The sequence below is a fragment of the Sminthopsis crassicaudata genome, chromosome 2 (assembly GCF_048593235.1).
Source record: "Sminthopsis crassicaudata isolate SCR6 chromosome 2, ASM4859323v1, whole genome shotgun sequence".
Classification (NCBI taxonomy): domain Eukaryota; kingdom Metazoa; phylum Chordata; class Mammalia; order Dasyuromorphia; family Dasyuridae; genus Sminthopsis; species Sminthopsis crassicaudata.
This window is the reverse complement of record NC_133618.1, coordinates 26,787,978-26,806,413: the sequence shown is the minus strand read 5'-3', so window position 1 is coordinate 26,806,413 and position 18,436 is coordinate 26,787,978. Positions and strand designations below refer to the sequence as shown.

Sequence of the window (18,436 nt, the reverse complement as noted above, 5' to 3'; positions counted from 1 at the left end):
GTGGCAGCTCTTTTCGTAGTGACTAGAAGATGAATGGATGTCTATCAATTGGAGAATGGTTGGGTAAATTATGGTATATGAAGGTTATGGAATATTTGCTCTGTAAGAAATGACCAGCAGGAGGAATACAGAGAGGCTTGGAGAGACTTACATCAACTGATGCTGAGTGAAATGAGCAGAACCAGAAGATCACTGTACACTTCAACAACAATACTGTATGAGGATGTATTCTGATGGAAGTGGAAATCTTCAACAAAAAGAAGATCCAACTCACTTCCAGTTGATCAATGATGGACAGAAATAACTACACCCAGAGAAGAAACACTGGGAGGGGAATGTAAATTGTTAGCACTACTGTCTATCTACCCAGGTTACTTATACCTTCAGAATCCAATTCTTACCGTGCAATAAGAAAATGGTATTTACACACATATATTGTATCTAGGTTATACTGTAACACATGTAAAATATATGGGATTGCCTGTCATCAAGGGGAGGGAGTAGAGGGAGGGAGGGGAAAATTTGGAAAAATGAATACAAGGGATAATATTATTTAAAAAATTACTCATGCATATATACTGTCAAAAAATTTTATAATTATAAAATTAATTTTAAAAAATTAAAAAAAGAAAAAAGAAATAAAGTAAAATTAACCTGAGAAGGAAATCAAAAATGCAGGCAGACAAAAACAGAGGGATTGGAAATGCTATGTGATGGTTCACACTCATTTCCCAGAGTTCTTTCGCTGGGTGTAGCTGGGCACCCAAACACTTTGACTGGACAGACCTCCCATAGCACCTTGGTTGCCCGTCTTTAATGAACTTAATGGGCTGCTAAGAGGTACAGTGGATAGAATGCTGGAGCCAGGAAGACATCTTTATGAGGTTAAATATGGCCTGGGACACTTGTATTAACCCTGGTTGTCTCAACTGTAAAATGAGTCATGGCTAAAAAACTTAATGACCAAAATGACCGCAGCATGGAATGTTACATGTCTTCTCAATCTGTTTACAGGGAAAGTATGTCTTATCTAAACTCAGATGCTCCCCCAGGGCTAAGCACCTAGTCCCCATTTAGTGAATTTTTGGAGCACGGAGCAAATGGAGGGAGATGAAGAGTCAGAAAGGGGTGAGGAGCCCTAAAAGGTCACCATCAGAATCAAACTTCACTGCGTGCTGCAGGAAGGGAGGGTCGGTACCCTGAAAGGAAACTAAATAATCAGTGGGGCCAGGACTGGCTTTGGATCCTGGCTCTGCCAGAGATACTTGCACAAGGCTTCCACTTCCTGATCTGTCAAAAGAGGGAGGGCTGGACTAAATGAGCTCTGAGGCCCCTTCCCACTCGGAGTCCCAGAGCTCTCACTGGGAAAATGGGTCTGGTTAAGACTAGGTGGGGCTGGGGTGGGGGGTGAGGGGTGGATTAGAATAAGGGTTTACAGCCCTCTAATGGAAGATATTTCTCCTCATTCCTTCACAGATCACTGACTCAGGAGCCCTGAGAGGCTTCAATGTTTCCCTCTGAAAACAAGGTCTCTCTGCTTTTGTTTACTGGCCTGTAAACCCACGCTAAGCTCCGGTCCATGTGCAGGAACAAACTACGCTCACTTGAGTGTGGAGGAGAAAGGACGGCCAAAAGCCAAGGGGGGAATGTAAATGAAGGCTGGAAAGAGCCCAAGGTGCCTTGTGCTGTGTGCATGTGAGACACTAACCAGAGCAGCGGGGCTTAGTGGGGACACCAGGGAACTGAGACTCACATTCTGTCCGAAAGTCCACTGCTCACCCCGGCCCAGCCCGGCCCCCTCCATCTTAGATATTTTCTATTCCAAGGCCTTCCCAGCTACGGCTTTTTATGTTCTAAGGCCCATTCCTCTGGCTTTTTATGTTCTAAGGCCCTTCCTTCTAGCTTTTTATGTTCTAAGGTCCTTCCTTTTAGCTTTTATGTTCTAAGGCCCATCCCTCTGGCTTTTTATGTTCTAAGAGCCTTCCCAACTCTGACATTCCTTGTTCTGAGGCCCTTCCTGCTCTAGCATTCAATGCTCTACATTTAAAAAGGAGAACTGTCATTTCTGCTCATGGCTTCTGTTTTTATTCTCATTTTTTTTCCTCCATTACTTCCATCAAGATTTAAGAGAAAACTGCTGGCAGTCAGCTCTAAATCACTGCCACCATAAGGACAGCATTAACAAATATGTGTGGGTCCATATTCTCTGTGCTTTCTAATCCTTCCCACATACTCCAAACTGATTAAATTTCTACCCGGTCACTTTCCTCCTTCCACATGACCAAAATGGTTTCATTCAAAGCCTCATCTGGCATTCAAGGCCCTCCATGATGTAGCCACCGCTGGATTTCTCACAGTTCCCCTACATATACTCTTATCTATACTACACTGCTGATCATCCCCAGAATGTGCCTCGTGTAGTCTCTTCCCTTTGCATTTGCTTATGGCTTTCTCCTCTGCCACATTCCTGATAAGTGGCCCCTCCAACCTTTGTTTGGAGACTCCAGGGCCTCCAAGGAAGGAGAAACCAGCACATGCTGAAGCACTTATTGGACCTTTTTTAAAAAGACGTTTGACCCTGGATTTAATTTCTCTTTGTATTGCCCAAATAATTCATTTTTTCTTTCTTTTTTAAACTAAAATTTTATTTTTTTCAGTGAACAAATTTTTTCCCCTCTTTCTACCTCTCCCTCTGCTGAAAAAAAAAAAGAAAAACAAAATCCCTGTAACAAATATGCAATCAAACAAAACAGATTCCCACATTGGCTATATCCCAGAAAGATAAGTCTTATTCTTTCCCAAAATCCCTCAGGAAGTGGGTAGCATGCTTCATCACAGATGGTTCTCCAGAACCATATTTGATCAAGGCATTGATCAGTCTTTCCAAGACTTTCTTTATAAGGCAGTTGGTATAAATTATTCTCCTGATCCCACACACATCACTTCGCATCAGTTTATTCAGGTGTTTCCAGGTTTCTCTGAAACCATCTCCATCATTTCTTACAACACAATCATTTTCCATCACATTCATTTACCATAACTTGTTCGACTGTTTTCCATTTAATGAGGAAGTCCTTAGTTTCCTGTTCTTTGCCATTACAAAAAGAGCTGCTAGGGTCCTTTGATCTCTTTGGAATATAGACCCGTCATAGAAGGACAAAGAGAAGGCACAAGTTTTATAAATGGCAAGGAAGAAGTTTCTTCTGGATAAGACAAAGTCTAAATCTAGCACTTCCCACTGTCTTAGTCCAACAGAAAAAATCTGACTGTTCCTTCTGGTGAGAGCCCTTCAAATATTTGAAGGCAGTTATCATGCTGATAAGAAGAAGATAAAATAACAGCTAGCATTTATATAATGTTTTAGGTCTGCAAAGCAATTTATAAATGTTATCTTATCCTCACAAGCACCTTGGGAGGGAGGTATTATCACTATTCCCATTTCACAGATGAGTAAACCAAGTCAGCCAACCAGAATGGCCTTTATCATCACTATTATTCAATATTGTGTTAGAAATGTTGGCTGAGGTTGGATCTGAACTTTGATCTTCTCCAGGTACAGATCCCTACCTACCCTGTGCCACCTGGTTTCTTCCCCTGAGCGCTCTAACAACATTTCCCCAAGCCATCCTCATAATTGAGCATCCCAACGGCCGTCATCATCTTGGTTGCTTTCCCCTCCATAGGTTCTGCAGCTGATGAGCATGCTTCCTAAATGGTGGTACCCAGAACTGAACCCAGTACTCCAGGTAGAGTCTGAGCAGGACAGCAAGACACTCACCTCCTTCATTCTGGCCTCTCTGCCTCTAGAACACTCTCTATGGTGCCATTGGCTTTCTTGACTGCCACGTCACAACCAGAACTAGTTGGAGATATTTCCATGACACAGAGAGACTTTACTGTACTGACCAGTTCATTCTGACACAAACAGACATCCTGCTATCAACAGTTCCACGATGATTTCTGGCAAAGAAATGGAAACTGAGGGGATGCCCAATATGTGGAGAATGGAGCAAAATGTGCTATATGGTCACGTTGGGATGTTGTTGTTATTGTTTTCTTGTGTCTAGTTCTTCATGACCTCATTTGGGGGTTTTCCAAGCCCAGATACCGGAACTGTTTGACATTTCCTTCTCTAAGTCATTTTACAGAAGAATAAACTGAGGCAAACAATGTCTGTTGAAGGCAGAAACAGGAGTCTCCTGCCCCAGGCCCAAGCTTCCATTGCACCATGTAGCTGCCACCTAGTCTACAGCCTCGTGAAAAGCTCTGACATGAACACTGAGAGTGGAGACCTCGGTACCAGACCGTGTTCCCTTTGATTGATCAAAATCACCGATAAGCGGCTGATCCCGTGACCAGACACTGAAGTGGGAATGAGAGACAGGAAGTATTGGAAGGGATGGCTGAGATAGATAGCTTTATCAGGGCTATAGGAAGCAGATACAGGAAGTCACTTTATTCAGAATGGGGTCAAGGGGCCTTCAAATCAGCCCTGGCAGCACTGATAATGGAAAAGGAGCTTAAGGATGGAAATACCAGTCAAACAAAATGCTGAGAAACAGAGTAGAAAGCAGAGACCGTGAGAAATGCTACAGTAACTACCGTGATCTGGAAGCATTAGAAACCAACTGGGATTAATGGAGCTTTTCCTAAAATCATAAGTAGAATTCATTGGAAACTATCAGCTAACATTATCTGTAATGATCTGTAATTAGAAGTTTTCCCAGTAAGTTCAGGGATGAAGCGAGAATGCCCATTATCATCACTATTATTCCATACTGTACTAGAAATGTAGCTATAAAAATAAAACAAGACAAAGACATTGAAGCAATAAGAAGAGGAAACAAGGAAACAAAATTACTGGTTTTTGCAGATAATACATTAGTACACTTAGAGAATTGTCTTTAAAACTACTTGAAATAACTAGCTACTTTAGTAAAGTTGCAGGACATAAAATAAACTCACATAAATCATCAGCATGTCTATATATTACCAACAAAACCCAGGAGAAAGAAGCAAAAAGAGAAATTGTATTTAAAATAACTGCAGACAACATAAAATACTCGAGAGTCTAGCTGCCAAGACATACACAAGAATTATATAAATACAATTACAAAACCATTTTCAGACAAATAGAGACAGTTATAAGCAAATATCAACTATTCACGGGTAGACCAAGAAAGTGAAAAAATAAATTTTTGTTCATTGAAAAGAATAAAATTTAAATTAAAAAAAGAAAGAAAAAATGAATCATTTGGGCAATAGAAAGAGAAATTAAACCCAAGGTCAAACATCTTTTTTTTTTTTCAAGTGAGGTATTCCCTGACAAACACACAACCACTGGAAGAATGCAAAAACAAGATTTCCATGAATCAGCCACTAATGTAGGATTCAGAAGAAAGAAAATAAACATTTAGATGCTTACTGTGTGCTGGACACTGTGCTAAGAGTTTTAGGGAGAGCCCAGAAGACAGACTCTGGTTTTTATCACAAACTTACCAAAGACTGACTTTTTGATACCACTTGCAGCAGTGACCTTGACCCATAAAGCCAGACTTCCAATGGTGACCACTGCCTGAACAGCAATTTAGTGTAAAGAAAGAGCAATAGATTCAGGAAACAAGTCCTGCCTCCATCCCTTACTAACTCCATGGTGACTTCCATTGGTTAAAGACTATTTCCTCAACTTAAATGGGAACAATAATGCTCACAGTCACAAGATCCCAGATTTAAAATTGGAAGATACCTTAAAAGTCAATGAGTCCAGGAGACTGAGAGATGGATAAGTTAAGTGACTGGTCCAGGGTCACCAGCTCTGGGTCTCCTAAGAGGGATTTGAATCCAGTTCCTCTTGGCTACAGGTCTGGTATGCTAACCCTCTCCCACTCTGCCTTCCTACTTTACTCTGCCTCTCTACTCCCCACTGAGGGATATTCTAAGAAAACCACCATGTCATTGCTAAGGTGCCCCAGAACAGGGGAATGGGAATGGGAAAAAGGATTGACACCAATGGACGGCTTCATCCTTTGTAAAATACTGGACAGACAGGATTTCAACAGCTGGAGAACTGAGGCTTGGAAAGGAAATAAGATTTGGGGAGGACAAGGTAACCCAAGACAAAGTTAAGAGGCAAGAAAATATGATGGCAAACAGCAAACTGCTAATTGAGTGGGGGCCTGGAGTGTGTAAATGGGAATTTAACCTTGAACCACGATTACTAATTTCAAAGAGGCCAGTTTAAACATAATGGGAAGTGTGGCCAATGAGGGCCCAGTCCTTAAAATATGTTCAGATTCACCTTCCTTTACCCACTAATCTTCCTTCTGGGTTTTATGGGACAACCAATCTGTCAGCCAGCAAGCCTTAAGCATTTGCTTACGATAGACTCTCCGCCAAGCACTACAAGAACAAAGGCAAATCATCAACTATTAAGCATCTTTTTCATGCTAGGTACTGTCCTAAATGCTGGGAAAAGAAAGAAAAATTAAAAGCAATCCCTGTCCTCAAAAAAACTAAATTTCAACCAGGAGATACCACAGAAAGATAAATATAACTAGATGGAAGATAACCTTAAAGGGCATGATAATAGCAGCTGAAGGAACCAGGAAAGGTTTCCTGGAGGAGGTGATAATTGAGCAGAATCTTAAAGGAAGTCAAAGATTATAAAAATCAGAGGTTGGAAGAGAAAGTTCCAGCCAATACAAAGCCATGGAGATAAGAGACAAAGGAAGATACGCAAGGAATAGCTAGATCATACAAGGTAGAAGGGTTTGTTTATCATTTTGATTGCATTAAATTAAAAAGATTTTGTATAAATAAACAAATGTAGCCAAGACTTGAAAGTATAAAAATGGAGGAAAACATTCATAAACAGTTTATTAACTAAAGATCTATCTCAAATATATAAATAATTTTATCAAATCCATAAAAATATGAATCATTCCTTAATTGATAAATGGTCAAAGGATATAAGAGGCAGTTTTCAGATGAAGAAATCAAAGCAATTTATAGTTATGTAAAATGCTCTAAATCATTACTGATTAGAGAAATGCAGATTAAAACAATCTTGAGATATTATTTTACAACTACAAGATTAGCTAAAATGATAAAACAGGAAAGAGACAAATGTAGAAGAGGATGTGGAAAAAGTGGAACACTCATTCATTGTTAGTGGAATTATGAAACAATCCAACCATTTTGGAGAACAATTTGGAATTATGCCCAAACAGTTATTAAACTACCTAAACTTTGACCCAGTAGTACCATTATTTGATCTATTTTCATAAATAAGTAGAGGGAAAGGAAGAAAATCTATAGGTTCCAAAATGACTATAGCAAGTCTCTTTCCAGTGGGCAGAGAAACAGGAATTGTTGGAATGCCCATCAGTTGGGAACAGCTGAACAAATTGTGGAATATGATTGTGATTGAATGTTATTGTGCTAGAAGAAATAATGAATTCAATGATTTTAGAAAAATATGGAAAGACTTGCATTAAATGATGAAGAACAATATGAGCAGAATCAAGAGAACATTGTATACAATAATAGCAATATTGTTTTAAGAACAATTTTGGGTAAGCTATTTTATCTAGTTTAAGTACTCAAATTAACTATAAAAGTCATATGAAGACACTATCTGCATCCAGAGAAAGAATAAATAGAATTATATATAGAATAATTTTACATATATATATTTCTATATACATGTATTTGTGTCTAGTGGTAGCCATCTCTATCTAGAGTGGGGAGTGGAAGAAAAATGAGAGAAAAATCTACATGATAACTTAGTTATATATTTGAAAGGAAAAGCCGGTTATGTATTTACAATTCCATTTTATTCTACATTGTGAAAATGCTTGTTTTACAGCAAGATTATACGATAATCAATTCTGATGGACGTGGCTCTTTTCAACAATGAGATGATTTAGGCCAATTCCAATAATCTGATAATGGAGAAAGCATTCTGCACCCAGAGCAAGCACTGTGGGAACTGAGTATGGATCACAACATAGCATTTTCCCTCTGTTGTTGTTTGCTTGCATTTTCTTTTTTTACTCATTTTTCCCCTTTTTTATCTGATTTTTCTTGTGCAGCATGATAATTGTGGAAATATGTGTAGAAGGATTGCACATGTTTAACATATATTGTATTACTTATGGTCTAGGGGAGGAGGTGGGGGAAGGGAGGGAAATTTTGGAACACAAGGTTTTGCAAGGGTAAATGTTGAAAATTATCTTTGCATATGTTTTAAAAATAAAAAGCTTTAATAAAAATTTTTTTTAAAGAAAAGTGCTTGTTTTAATCCATTAATTAAAAATAAATTTAAAACAAAGAAGATTAGAAAGATAGGAAAGGGCCAGGTCTGAATCTTGAAAATAATAGAGAACACTGGAATTTATTGGGCAGGATGGTGATGTGATCAAATCTAATCTTTAATAAAATCCTTTGAAGGAGGGAGCAGGATAAAAAAGGACGGGAAGAAGGAAAACCAATGAGGACAGAACTGTAGTGGTCCAGGTGATGATCAAGGAGAGTTTGAACTAGGATAATGTCTGTGGAGATGGAATGAAGAAGATATATGTGAGAACTGATGCAGAGAAATGAATTGCAAGATTTGGCAACTGATTTGAAACTAGAGTCAGAATTAAGTAAAAAAGAGAAGTTAAGGGTAACCACAAGGTTTTGAATCTTGGGGAAACCTGGTGCCCTCAACAGCAATAGGGAAGTTCGGAAGAGGAGAAAATTTGGAGGGAAATGTAATTAATTTTGCTTTGGAATCACCGAATTTGAGGTGCCTACCAGACATAGAGTTAGAAATGTCCAGTTGGTGGTGCAGGCCTGAAGCTCAAAAGAGAAGCTAAAGTTAAAAAAAAAAAAAAAAAAAATATATATATATATATATATATATATATATATATATATATATATATATATATATATATATATATATGAGATCTCCAAGTGAAAGAGAAAAAAGAAGGTGGTCCAGATCAGAACTTTGGTGGGGGGAGATCTCCAGAATCCAGCAAAAGAGCATGAGGAAGAAAGGTGATACAACAAGGAGAACCAAGAGGGCAAAGTCATGAAAACCTAGAGAGAGCAGAGTAATCAGGAGAAAATGGTCAGCAGTCGGACAGAGAGAGAGAAGTGGATGGACAAAGCATTTAATGTGTGGCTTTCTGTTCCAGGCACTTTTCTAAGTGCTAGGGATCTAAGTCCATCCAATCAGAACAGCTCTCTCATTCAAGGAACTTCCTCTCTAATGGGTGATGAGCACATATAAAGGTGTGTGTGGAGGAAGATAATCAAGAAGTGGTCTTTAAGTTTGAACTCTGAGATACCACTACACACCTGTCAGATTGGCTAAGATGACAGGAACAAATAATGATGAATGTTGGAGGGGATGTGGGAAAACTGGGACACTGATACATTGTTGGTGGAGTTGTGAAAGAATCCAACCATTCTGGAGAGCAATCTGGAATTATGCCCAAAAAGTTATCAAACTGTGCACACCCTTTGATCCAGCAGTGCTACTACTGGGCTTATATCCCAAAGAAATACTAAAGAAGGGAAAGGGACCTGTATGTGCCAAAATGTTTGTGGCATCTCTTTTCATAGTGGCTAGAAACTGGAAAATGAATGGATGCCCATCAATTGGAGAATGGTTGGGTAAATTATGATATATGAAGGTTATGGACTATTATTGCTCTGTAAGAAATGACCAGCAGGAGGAATACAGAGAGGCTTGGAGAGACTTACATCAACTGATGCTGAGTGAAACGAGTAGAACTAGGGGATCATTATACACTTCAACAATGATACTGTACGAGGATATATTCTGATGGAAGTGGAAATCTTTAATAAAGAGAAGATCTAATTCAGTTCCAATTGATCAATGATGGACAGAATCAGCTACACTCAGAGAAGGAACACTGGGAAATGAGTGTAAACTGTTTGCATTTTTGTTTTTCTTCCCAGGTTACTTTTACCTTCTGAATCCAATTCTTCCTGGTGCAACAAGAAATTCGGTTCTGCACACATAGATTGTATCTAGGATATACTTCGACATATTTAACATGTATGGGACTGCCTGCCATCTAGGGGAGGGGGTGGAGGGAAGGAGGGGAAAATTCGGAACAGAAGGGAATGAAAGGGATAATGTTGTTAAAAATTACCCATGCATATGTTCTGTCAATAAAAATTATAATTATAAAATTAAAAAAAAATAAAGTACAAGAAGTGGTCTTTAGGTTTGGCTCAAATTAGAGATTGATGAAAACCTTGAAGAGAGGAGCTTCAATTGAGTGATAAGGGTTAGGGTTAGAATTCAGAAAGTTTAGAAGACAGTAACAGGAGAAATGGAGTACTAATCATGATGGTGATTATAACTAGTATTTATTTATATCATGCTTTAAGCTTGCAAAACATGTTAATTCTCACAACCATCTTAAGAGTTAGGGGAAGGAAATGGCAAACTAGTCCAGTGCCTTTATCTAGAAAACCCCAAACTATCATAAACATTCAGATATGACTGAAATATATCTCAATAATAACTATTTTTATCTCCTTTTACAGATGAGAAAACCAAGATAAACAAAGGTTGTGACCTGCCCAGAATCATACACCTAGTGTCTGAGACAGGATTTGAACTTGACTTCCTGACTGTAAGTCTAAAGTCCTGGAGACAGCACACTGTTCCTTGTCTTCTTTCAATCCAAAGTATGATTGGATGAATCTGCTTGTCCCCTGAGTGACAGGGTGCTTGGTGGGAAAAACAAAACAAAACAAAAAACCTTCTGATTGAGGGACTGTGGTACCTGAGAGTGTATACCAAAAATTCAATCAGATTTCACTTTCTCTGATAGCCTCAAGGCTGTCAGGTGAGGAGGATTTAGGAGCAGAGGCCTAATCTTCCCACCCAGCCTCCTGGTGTCCTAGAACATAAATCCCTGCTTGTTTCCTGTTTCTTCTCTTATGATTTTAGGGAAACAAGTGGAGCTCCATCAAAAGCATCCAGGGTCTCAGTAATAACTGGATTCCCAGAACCAGTATCTGCAGCAATCTGCAGCTGAGGAGGGGTCAGTGTGGCAAGGGAACAACCTGCTTGACCCCCCTCAGCAGTGGACTGATGGTTAGAGGAGACATTGCATCTTGGAAAGAGTGAGCTTGGTTGAGCAAAGGAAGACCCTCACCCCATCAAAAACTTAATAGGAACTCCCAGAAGGGAGAAAAGCATTCAGGGAGGAGTCCTGGGGTGCTCCTCAGTAACATGTGTACCTTAATCCTTTCAGCTTTTCCCCAATAGAAGTGCCCTGATGTGGGGTAACAGGGAGGATGCTTTTGCCCTTCTGTCCTTACTATATTTTCCCAAGAATCACCTAAGACCATGTCTCAGATCAGTCCAAAGATCTGTGATTCTCTCAAACAGAAGCCCTTTTATGCCCCATGTGTGCAGAATACAGCCTTCTTCTGATTTAAATAAAACTTAAGGAGCAGACTTAAGACATGACAGATAATCATCTCAGAAAAATCATAGAATATTACATCCAGAAGAAAACTCAGGAACCTCCTAGCCTCAGACCCTCATTTTACAGATGAAGAAACTGAGGTTCAGCTGTTATCTTCTGCCCCACCCCCACCCACTGGGTCCTGACCTCGATCTGGATGATTTTTTTATATTAGAAAAAGGAACTGATCTCCCATCTTCTTGCTCAGGAAATGAACTTTGTGAGTCTGGGCAAATCATTTACCTATTTGTTATAAGGAACAAGTGAGACAATATTTGTATTTTGAACATCTTAGAATACTACATGAATAATCATCATCATTCATTTAATTCTTGATAATATAACTGGCAAAGTGCTCATAATTCCATGATGCTGGCCATTGTTCTTATAAACTCTCAGACATGACCCAGGGGCGAATGAAAGGCTGGTGTTTTGTATGCCTGAATATGAATAATCCACATCAAAGTGCCTGCCTTCTCAAGGAGGAAGGAGACCAGGGAGGAAATTTAGAACTCAAAAATTATAAAGAAGGAATGCTAAAAATTGATTTTATATGTAATGGAGGAAAATCAAATCATTTTAAAAACAAGAATAATAAACAATAAATATAAAAGCACATCTGGACCACACAAGATGGATGGGGGTCCCAAGGGACACCCTTGGTTTCTCACCTGTTCCTTCCGACCGTCTCATGGTCTTTGACCACCACATGCAGCTCAGCGGTATGGTCTAAGGGAATGCCCTTTAAGTCCCACTCAAATCCCTGGAAGGAGAAAAAGGGCAGCATCAGCAGAGAGCCCAGGGCTGGCAGCAGCTGGTGGAGAGGCAAAGGAAGGGCCGGGCACCTGACTCATCACCACTGCAAGAGCATCTGGCTCATCACGGGCCCAGGGGCTAAGTGGCTGCAGATCAGCACCTGGGACAGAGGCAGGGCTGGGGGAGAAGCAGCAGAGAACCCGACTGCTTTCTTAGGGAGCCAAGCCAGGAGCAGCTCCCCTCCTGGCGGACCATGTTTGCCTTTCTCCTGCCACCTTCTGTACCATCTGCCCCCTCAGCTCAGAACTCCCTGGTTTAAAGGCCTGGGTCTGCTCCCTGACCAGAGGCGCCCCAGAGCAAAGGCTAGGTTTTCTCCTTGAACTAGAGAGGCAGGTCTGCCCCTTCAGCCTGGAGGCACCCTAAGGACTGGAGTTGATCTGACTCCTTCAGACCAGAAGTTCCCTGGGATCAGAGGCTGTGTTTCCTCCTTCAAGCTCTGGAGGAAAGGAGCTGAGACCCCCTCGTTGGGCTCAGGGATCCCATGTAAAATAATGGACCAGATGCTTTTAAGACTCTTTCTGGTCTGGTTGGATTCACATTCTCTGAAAGCCTCTTTCTCCTTCAGTGCTCCCTCAGGCTAGCCTAAGGGAGGCAACCTGACATGTCCAGAAAAGAGATCTGAAAACACTTTCTACCAGCTGGGGATAGGGGTGAGAGAAGGAACTGAATAGGGAGGCACTAATCAGGAAGGGCTTCCTGGAGGAGGTAATTATGGCTGGGGAGGAATCTTAAAGAAAGAAGAGGAAGGATGTGATTTAAAGGAGGAAGAGCCCCTAATGCCTTGATTAGTGAATCTCTAATTGTTAGAAGGGCAATTCCCAGAATAACATTCAGATAATCAGTGAATGGACTTAACTATAATTTTTCAAAAAGGTTTATTAGTAAGGTAAGGAGTCTTGGATCTCAAGCTGAAAGGGTCTTCGGAGACCAAATTATCCAAACCCCTCAATTTACAGATGAATAAGTAAGACTGGAGCAGTAAAGTCAGGGAGCTAGTAAGTAGCTGGTTAGGATATGAATCTGGGGTTTTCTGACTCCAAGACCAGCATTTCATAAAACGGATGGCAATAGGCCAAAAGTGGGCCCACCTATTCTCCCTTCTCCTTTATACCACACAGGATTTCATGAATCCAGGCCCTAGCTAGAACTGCTAGAACTTTCCCCTCTTCTAAAGTATTCCTTAAAAGTCTGCCTCCTCCAGGAAGCCAGCAGTATTCCGTGTTCTCCGAACAGCTCCTCACCTCATTCCATACAGGATTCACACTGTTCTTGATGACCTTGGTTCGCTTCTTCACTCCTGGGGAAGAAAGAAAGAATGGGTCAGAGGGTTTTATGATTCCCCTCAGCCTTGCCCAGGGATGAAGAAATGATAAGATGTTCTCCCCACAAAAAAGAATCATACGAAAACAAAAGGAGTCTGAAAATATTCACCTCAATTCACCACAGAGAAGTCACATTAGAAAGATCTATTGAATTTTGTACCTAGTATGTGCCAACCAGCATACTGTGCGCTGAGGATGCAAAGATAAAATCAGACAGTCCTGCCCTTGAGGAGCTTCCATTCTTTAGTGAGGGAGGGAACAAGCGAACCTCTCCACTTACAAGGTTGAGTCCAGACTTCTGGACCTAGTATTTGAGACTTTGCATCTCTACCGTGTGGTCTCTTCAGTTTCCAATTGGATCTTGTCACCCCTCTTTATTCCATTTCCTCCTGTCAATGACACCTTGATTGACTGATTGTTTTTTTTTTTTTTGACACCTTGCTCACTTTATTCCTTAAATGAGAATACACCCATCTCTTCTCCATTCTATCCCAATCTTCAAATCTGCTCCCTTCAGGATGCCTTCAAGAGCAGTTTGAGCCAAGTCAAGAAGTGTCTATTAAGGACCTACTATGTGCCAGGCTTTATTCTAAGTTCTGGAGATAAAGAGAAAGGCAAAAAAAAACCCAACAATCCCTGCTCTCAAGAAACTCAAGTCTAATAGGAAAAACAATAAGCAAACAATTGTGTACAAGATATATTAGAGATTAGCTCAGAGAAACTAATAAAATTAAAGATGATTTTGTTGTTCAGTCATTTCAGTGGTGTCCAACTCTTTGTGACATCATTTGTGGTTTTCCTGGCAGAGACACTGGAGTGGTTTGCCATTTCCTTCTCCAGTTCATTTTACAGATGAGGAAACTGAGGCAAGCAGGTCACACAGTTAGTAAGTGTCTGAGGGGGAATTTGAACTCATGAGATGAGTCTTCCTGACTCCAGGCCCAGTGCTCTGTGCACCAGCTCCTTCCTGCCCTTAAGGAGGATTAAGAAAGACTTTTTTCAGAAGGTGGGATTTCAGTTGGAATTTTGAGGAATCCAAGTGATGTAAAGAGAGTGAGAAGTCCAGTATGGCATCCAGGCAGTGAGATGGATGAACTGCTTTGGTTCTTTTCCAAGAAGCCCTCGGAAGCCAAAGTCACCAGAGGGATGTGAAGAGTCATCCGGAAAGGTCACTGAGGTGGAAGAGGAGGGAAAGGAAGGGGACCAAGTTAGCCAAGACAGGCTCTTCCTGCTTGGCTGGCCCAGAATCAGAGATGCTTATCAGGGATGGGTGAATCCCCACCCAAGGCGCTTTCATTTCCCATCTCCCAAGGATCACCAAAGGCCAATGCTAAGAGTACAATTGACAGAAAAGAACTTCTCACACGCTACTTAATGTGGCCAGAACCCTGTCCTCGGGCAGCTTAAATACCATCCAGACAAGATTCTTCTCCCCCTCCTATATCCAATCACTTGCCAAATGTTCCCAACATCACTCCTCTCCTCTCCCAGAGTCATCACCCTGGAACAAACCTTCATCCCTCTGCCTTTACCAGCAAAACAGCCTCCTCCTGGGCCTCCCTGTCTCCCCTCTCACTCTGGGCAGAGTTGCCAAAGTGATTTTCCCAAAGCCGGGAGCTAATTATATTACTTCTGGACTCAGAAAACTCCAGTGACTCCCTAGGAACCAACTGCAACTCCTGCCCAGCTCTCCTGTCTCCTTATACACCCGCCGCTCCCCTCCACATAGTCTAGCACTGAACTCCTTTGCTTGCTCGCCCCACCTTCCATCTTTGAAAAGGCCCCGTCCCCTTACTTCTACCTCAGCATCTCTGGCTTCCTTCAAGCCTGTGAAAGTGCCATCTCCTGGAGGGGGTCTTTCCCAGTCTCCTCCCAGTCAAAGCTCCACCAGCTGCTGGGACCAGGACCTCTGAATACCTTACATACACCCCCTGATTTATGTGCTGTCACCACCATTACATAGCGGACTCCCGAAGCTGAAAGAGGCAGACTTGGAGGAAAGCGTCTGGACAAATGAAGGGGAGGAAGGGCCTCTCGGTAGCGGGCGGCCCACTTGGTCCTCGACGCATGAATCTTCTTCAAAAATATAGATCCAGCCCCATCTGTCTCCAGTGAGCCAAACCCTGCATCTCCCACGGCAGCTTGTGCCACTTGGGGGTAGCCCCTAATCTCCCTAAGGCAGGCAGCTGGGTGGTGCAGGGGCAGAACACTGAGCCTGGAGCCAGGAACTCATCATCCTGAGTTCAAATCCAGCCCCAGACATTGACTGGCAATATGGGCAATTCACTTAACCCTGTTTGCCCGTTCTGTCCTCTATAAAAGGAGCTGGAGAGAGAAATGGAGATCACTTGGGTATCTTTGCCAAGAAAACCCCAAGTGGGATCACACAGATTTGGATACCACTGAACACACTCCCCAGTAATTAGGGCTGTGCAAAAGGAGAGGGCCTCCAGAGGTGCCAGGCTCCTCCTCACTGGGAAGGCCTTCAGTCAGGGCTGGATGCCCACGTGTATGGCTTAGCTTAGAGCTGCCATCTCCATAATTCTGTTATTCTGCCCATCCTTTCACTGCAGCCCATCCTATTGAATTTTGTGCCTAGTATGTGCCAACCAGCCTACTATGTGCTGAGGATGCAAAGATAAAATCAGACAGTCCTGCCCTTGAGAAGCTTCCATGCTTTGGTCAAGGAGGGAACAAGCTAACCTCTCTCAACTTACAAGGTTGAGTCCAGATTTCCGGACCTAGTCTTTCTCTGTATATGTTTCTCTCTCTCTCTCAGGTAACACAGGGCTAAGTGACTTGCTCAGGGTCACTAGATTTGAATAGACCAAAGATCTTAACCTGAGATCTGTGAACTTGTTTTTAAAAATAGTTTTATAACTGTAGCACAAGAAAATTGGTTCCCCTTGTAATAGGATGCATTTGACTTTATTTTGTTCATTGAGAAACAGAAGGGGCTCATAATTTTCATCAGTCTCACTGCCAGAGGGGTCCAGGACCATTGAGGGCAGGGCCTGGTTCCTTTCTATCTTGCCGTTCCCAGGGTAACCCAGGAGTGCCCGGCGTGTTTCAGGCGCTCAGTGAGTCTGTTAGTTGATCCGAGGTTATTCTCTGGTCTTCTACAGGGCTGCCCACTCACCACATCAGGGGCCATTCTCCAGGGGACGAGCAGAATGCTTGGCCCATAATCAGCCAACAGAGATTTGTGAAGCACCCGCTAGGTGCCAGGCACTGTGCCAAGCTCTGGGGATGCTTAAAGAGGCAAGAGGCGAGTCCCGCCCTCAAGTCGTCTTCATTCTAATGTGGGCCACAGAGGACAAAGGGAAGGTAATCCAGGGAGGGGAGATGCTGGAATTAAGGGGGGTAGGGAAGGGTTCCTGTAAGAGGTGGGGTTTTAGGTAAGAATTTCAAAAAGCCAAGGAGGTCAGTGGTCAGAGCAAAGGAGGGAGGGGCAGCCAGAGAGAATGCCCAGAGCTAAGAGATGGAAGGTCACTGGCCAGGGAGGAAGGTGTAAGAAGGAGGGAGGGGGCAAGTTCTGAAGGCTGTGACTCCCAAGGGCACTATTTAATATTTGCTCCTGGAAGCCACAGGGAGCCACTGGAGTTAGTGAAGGAAGTCGGGATGTGATCAGACCCCAGCTTTAGGAAAATCACTTTCCTGGCTGATGGGGGCTCTTCCATTTCATTGTCTAGAAAACAGCTCCCTGTGATGGACAGGGAGGGTCAGAGGCTCTGACACTTCCTGTGTGACCTTGGACAAATCATTTAACCTCTCCTCTCCTCACTGCCTTATCTATAAAGTCACGAATTTTCTAGATGGTCTCTAAATTTGTTTCCAGCTTTGTATTCATGACCCCAATGGTATACAACATGAGAGTGCTTTGCATACAGTAGGCACTTAATAAATGCTTACCAGGTGGAATTAATTGGGGCTTTCGGAGACTAGAGAGGGAACATTGACTGGCCTAGATAATTAGATTGTATTGTATTATTCCATTAGATAATTAGGCTGCAATTGGCCCAGGAGTTGTTAACTTTTTCTGGACCCCTTTTTTGGTAGCCTAATGACATCCTTGGACCCCCTTCTCAGAAGAATGTGTTTAAATGAATAAAATAAAATGCACAGAATAATAAAGAAAACCTATTATACTGAAAGAGTTGCCAAGATTTTTTTTTTTCAGTTCACAGATCCCAGGGTGAGAATCTCTGTTACAAAAAATAAATGAGTCAATGAATGAATGAATGAATGAAAAAACAAGTGACAACCTCACTCTCTCCTTGATCGTCCCCACCTAGGCAGCCCAGAAGAGTAAAGCAGACTCAAGAAACATTTCAGGAAGACCTCCTCCCCGGCCATTCCGGGCTATTTTGGGAAGCAGGGCATGAAATTCCATCCAAAGAATGCCCGAGTGCCAGCCACGTGCCAACAGGCTGGCAAGCATCACATGGGGGGCTGGATGTGGGAGAGCTGCAGGCTGGGGGTCTGGCTTTTGGGTCTGGGGTGGATTCATTAGAAAATGCCTAATTACACTTCCTCTGTCCTTTCCCCCTCACATGGATTTCAGCTTGCAGGACGCTGTGTGGCCATATATAGTCACTGTTTGCAGCTGTGGAGGGAGAGGAGAGGAAAGCCGGCTCTCCCAGCCGGGTTTACTTATTTTTCTTTTTTACGAGGTTTGACTCACGACTATTGTTCTGTATCTTCATCCTCTGATGGTTTCTTCCTCTTCCTTTCAATTCTTCTGAGAACCCACCCCCTCCTCCCAACCTCTGTCACAGATCCCCACAGAGG

The 18,436-nt window shown here is 42.1% G+C and overlaps 1 protein-coding gene across 1 annotated transcript in view; it reads right to left on the bottom strand.

Moving 5' to 3' along the window:
* The window catches only part of DYSF (dysferlin), a 233,162-nt gene that overhangs the window by 178,114 nt on the left and 36,612 nt on the right, over positions 1 to 18,436 (bottom strand). Inside the window, 2 exon segments of the mRNA XM_074285534.1 lie at positions 12,179 to 12,270; positions 13,565 to 13,620. Of these exon segments, the coding sequence (XP_074141635.1) occupies positions 12,179 to 12,270; positions 13,565 to 13,620 (148 nt within the window).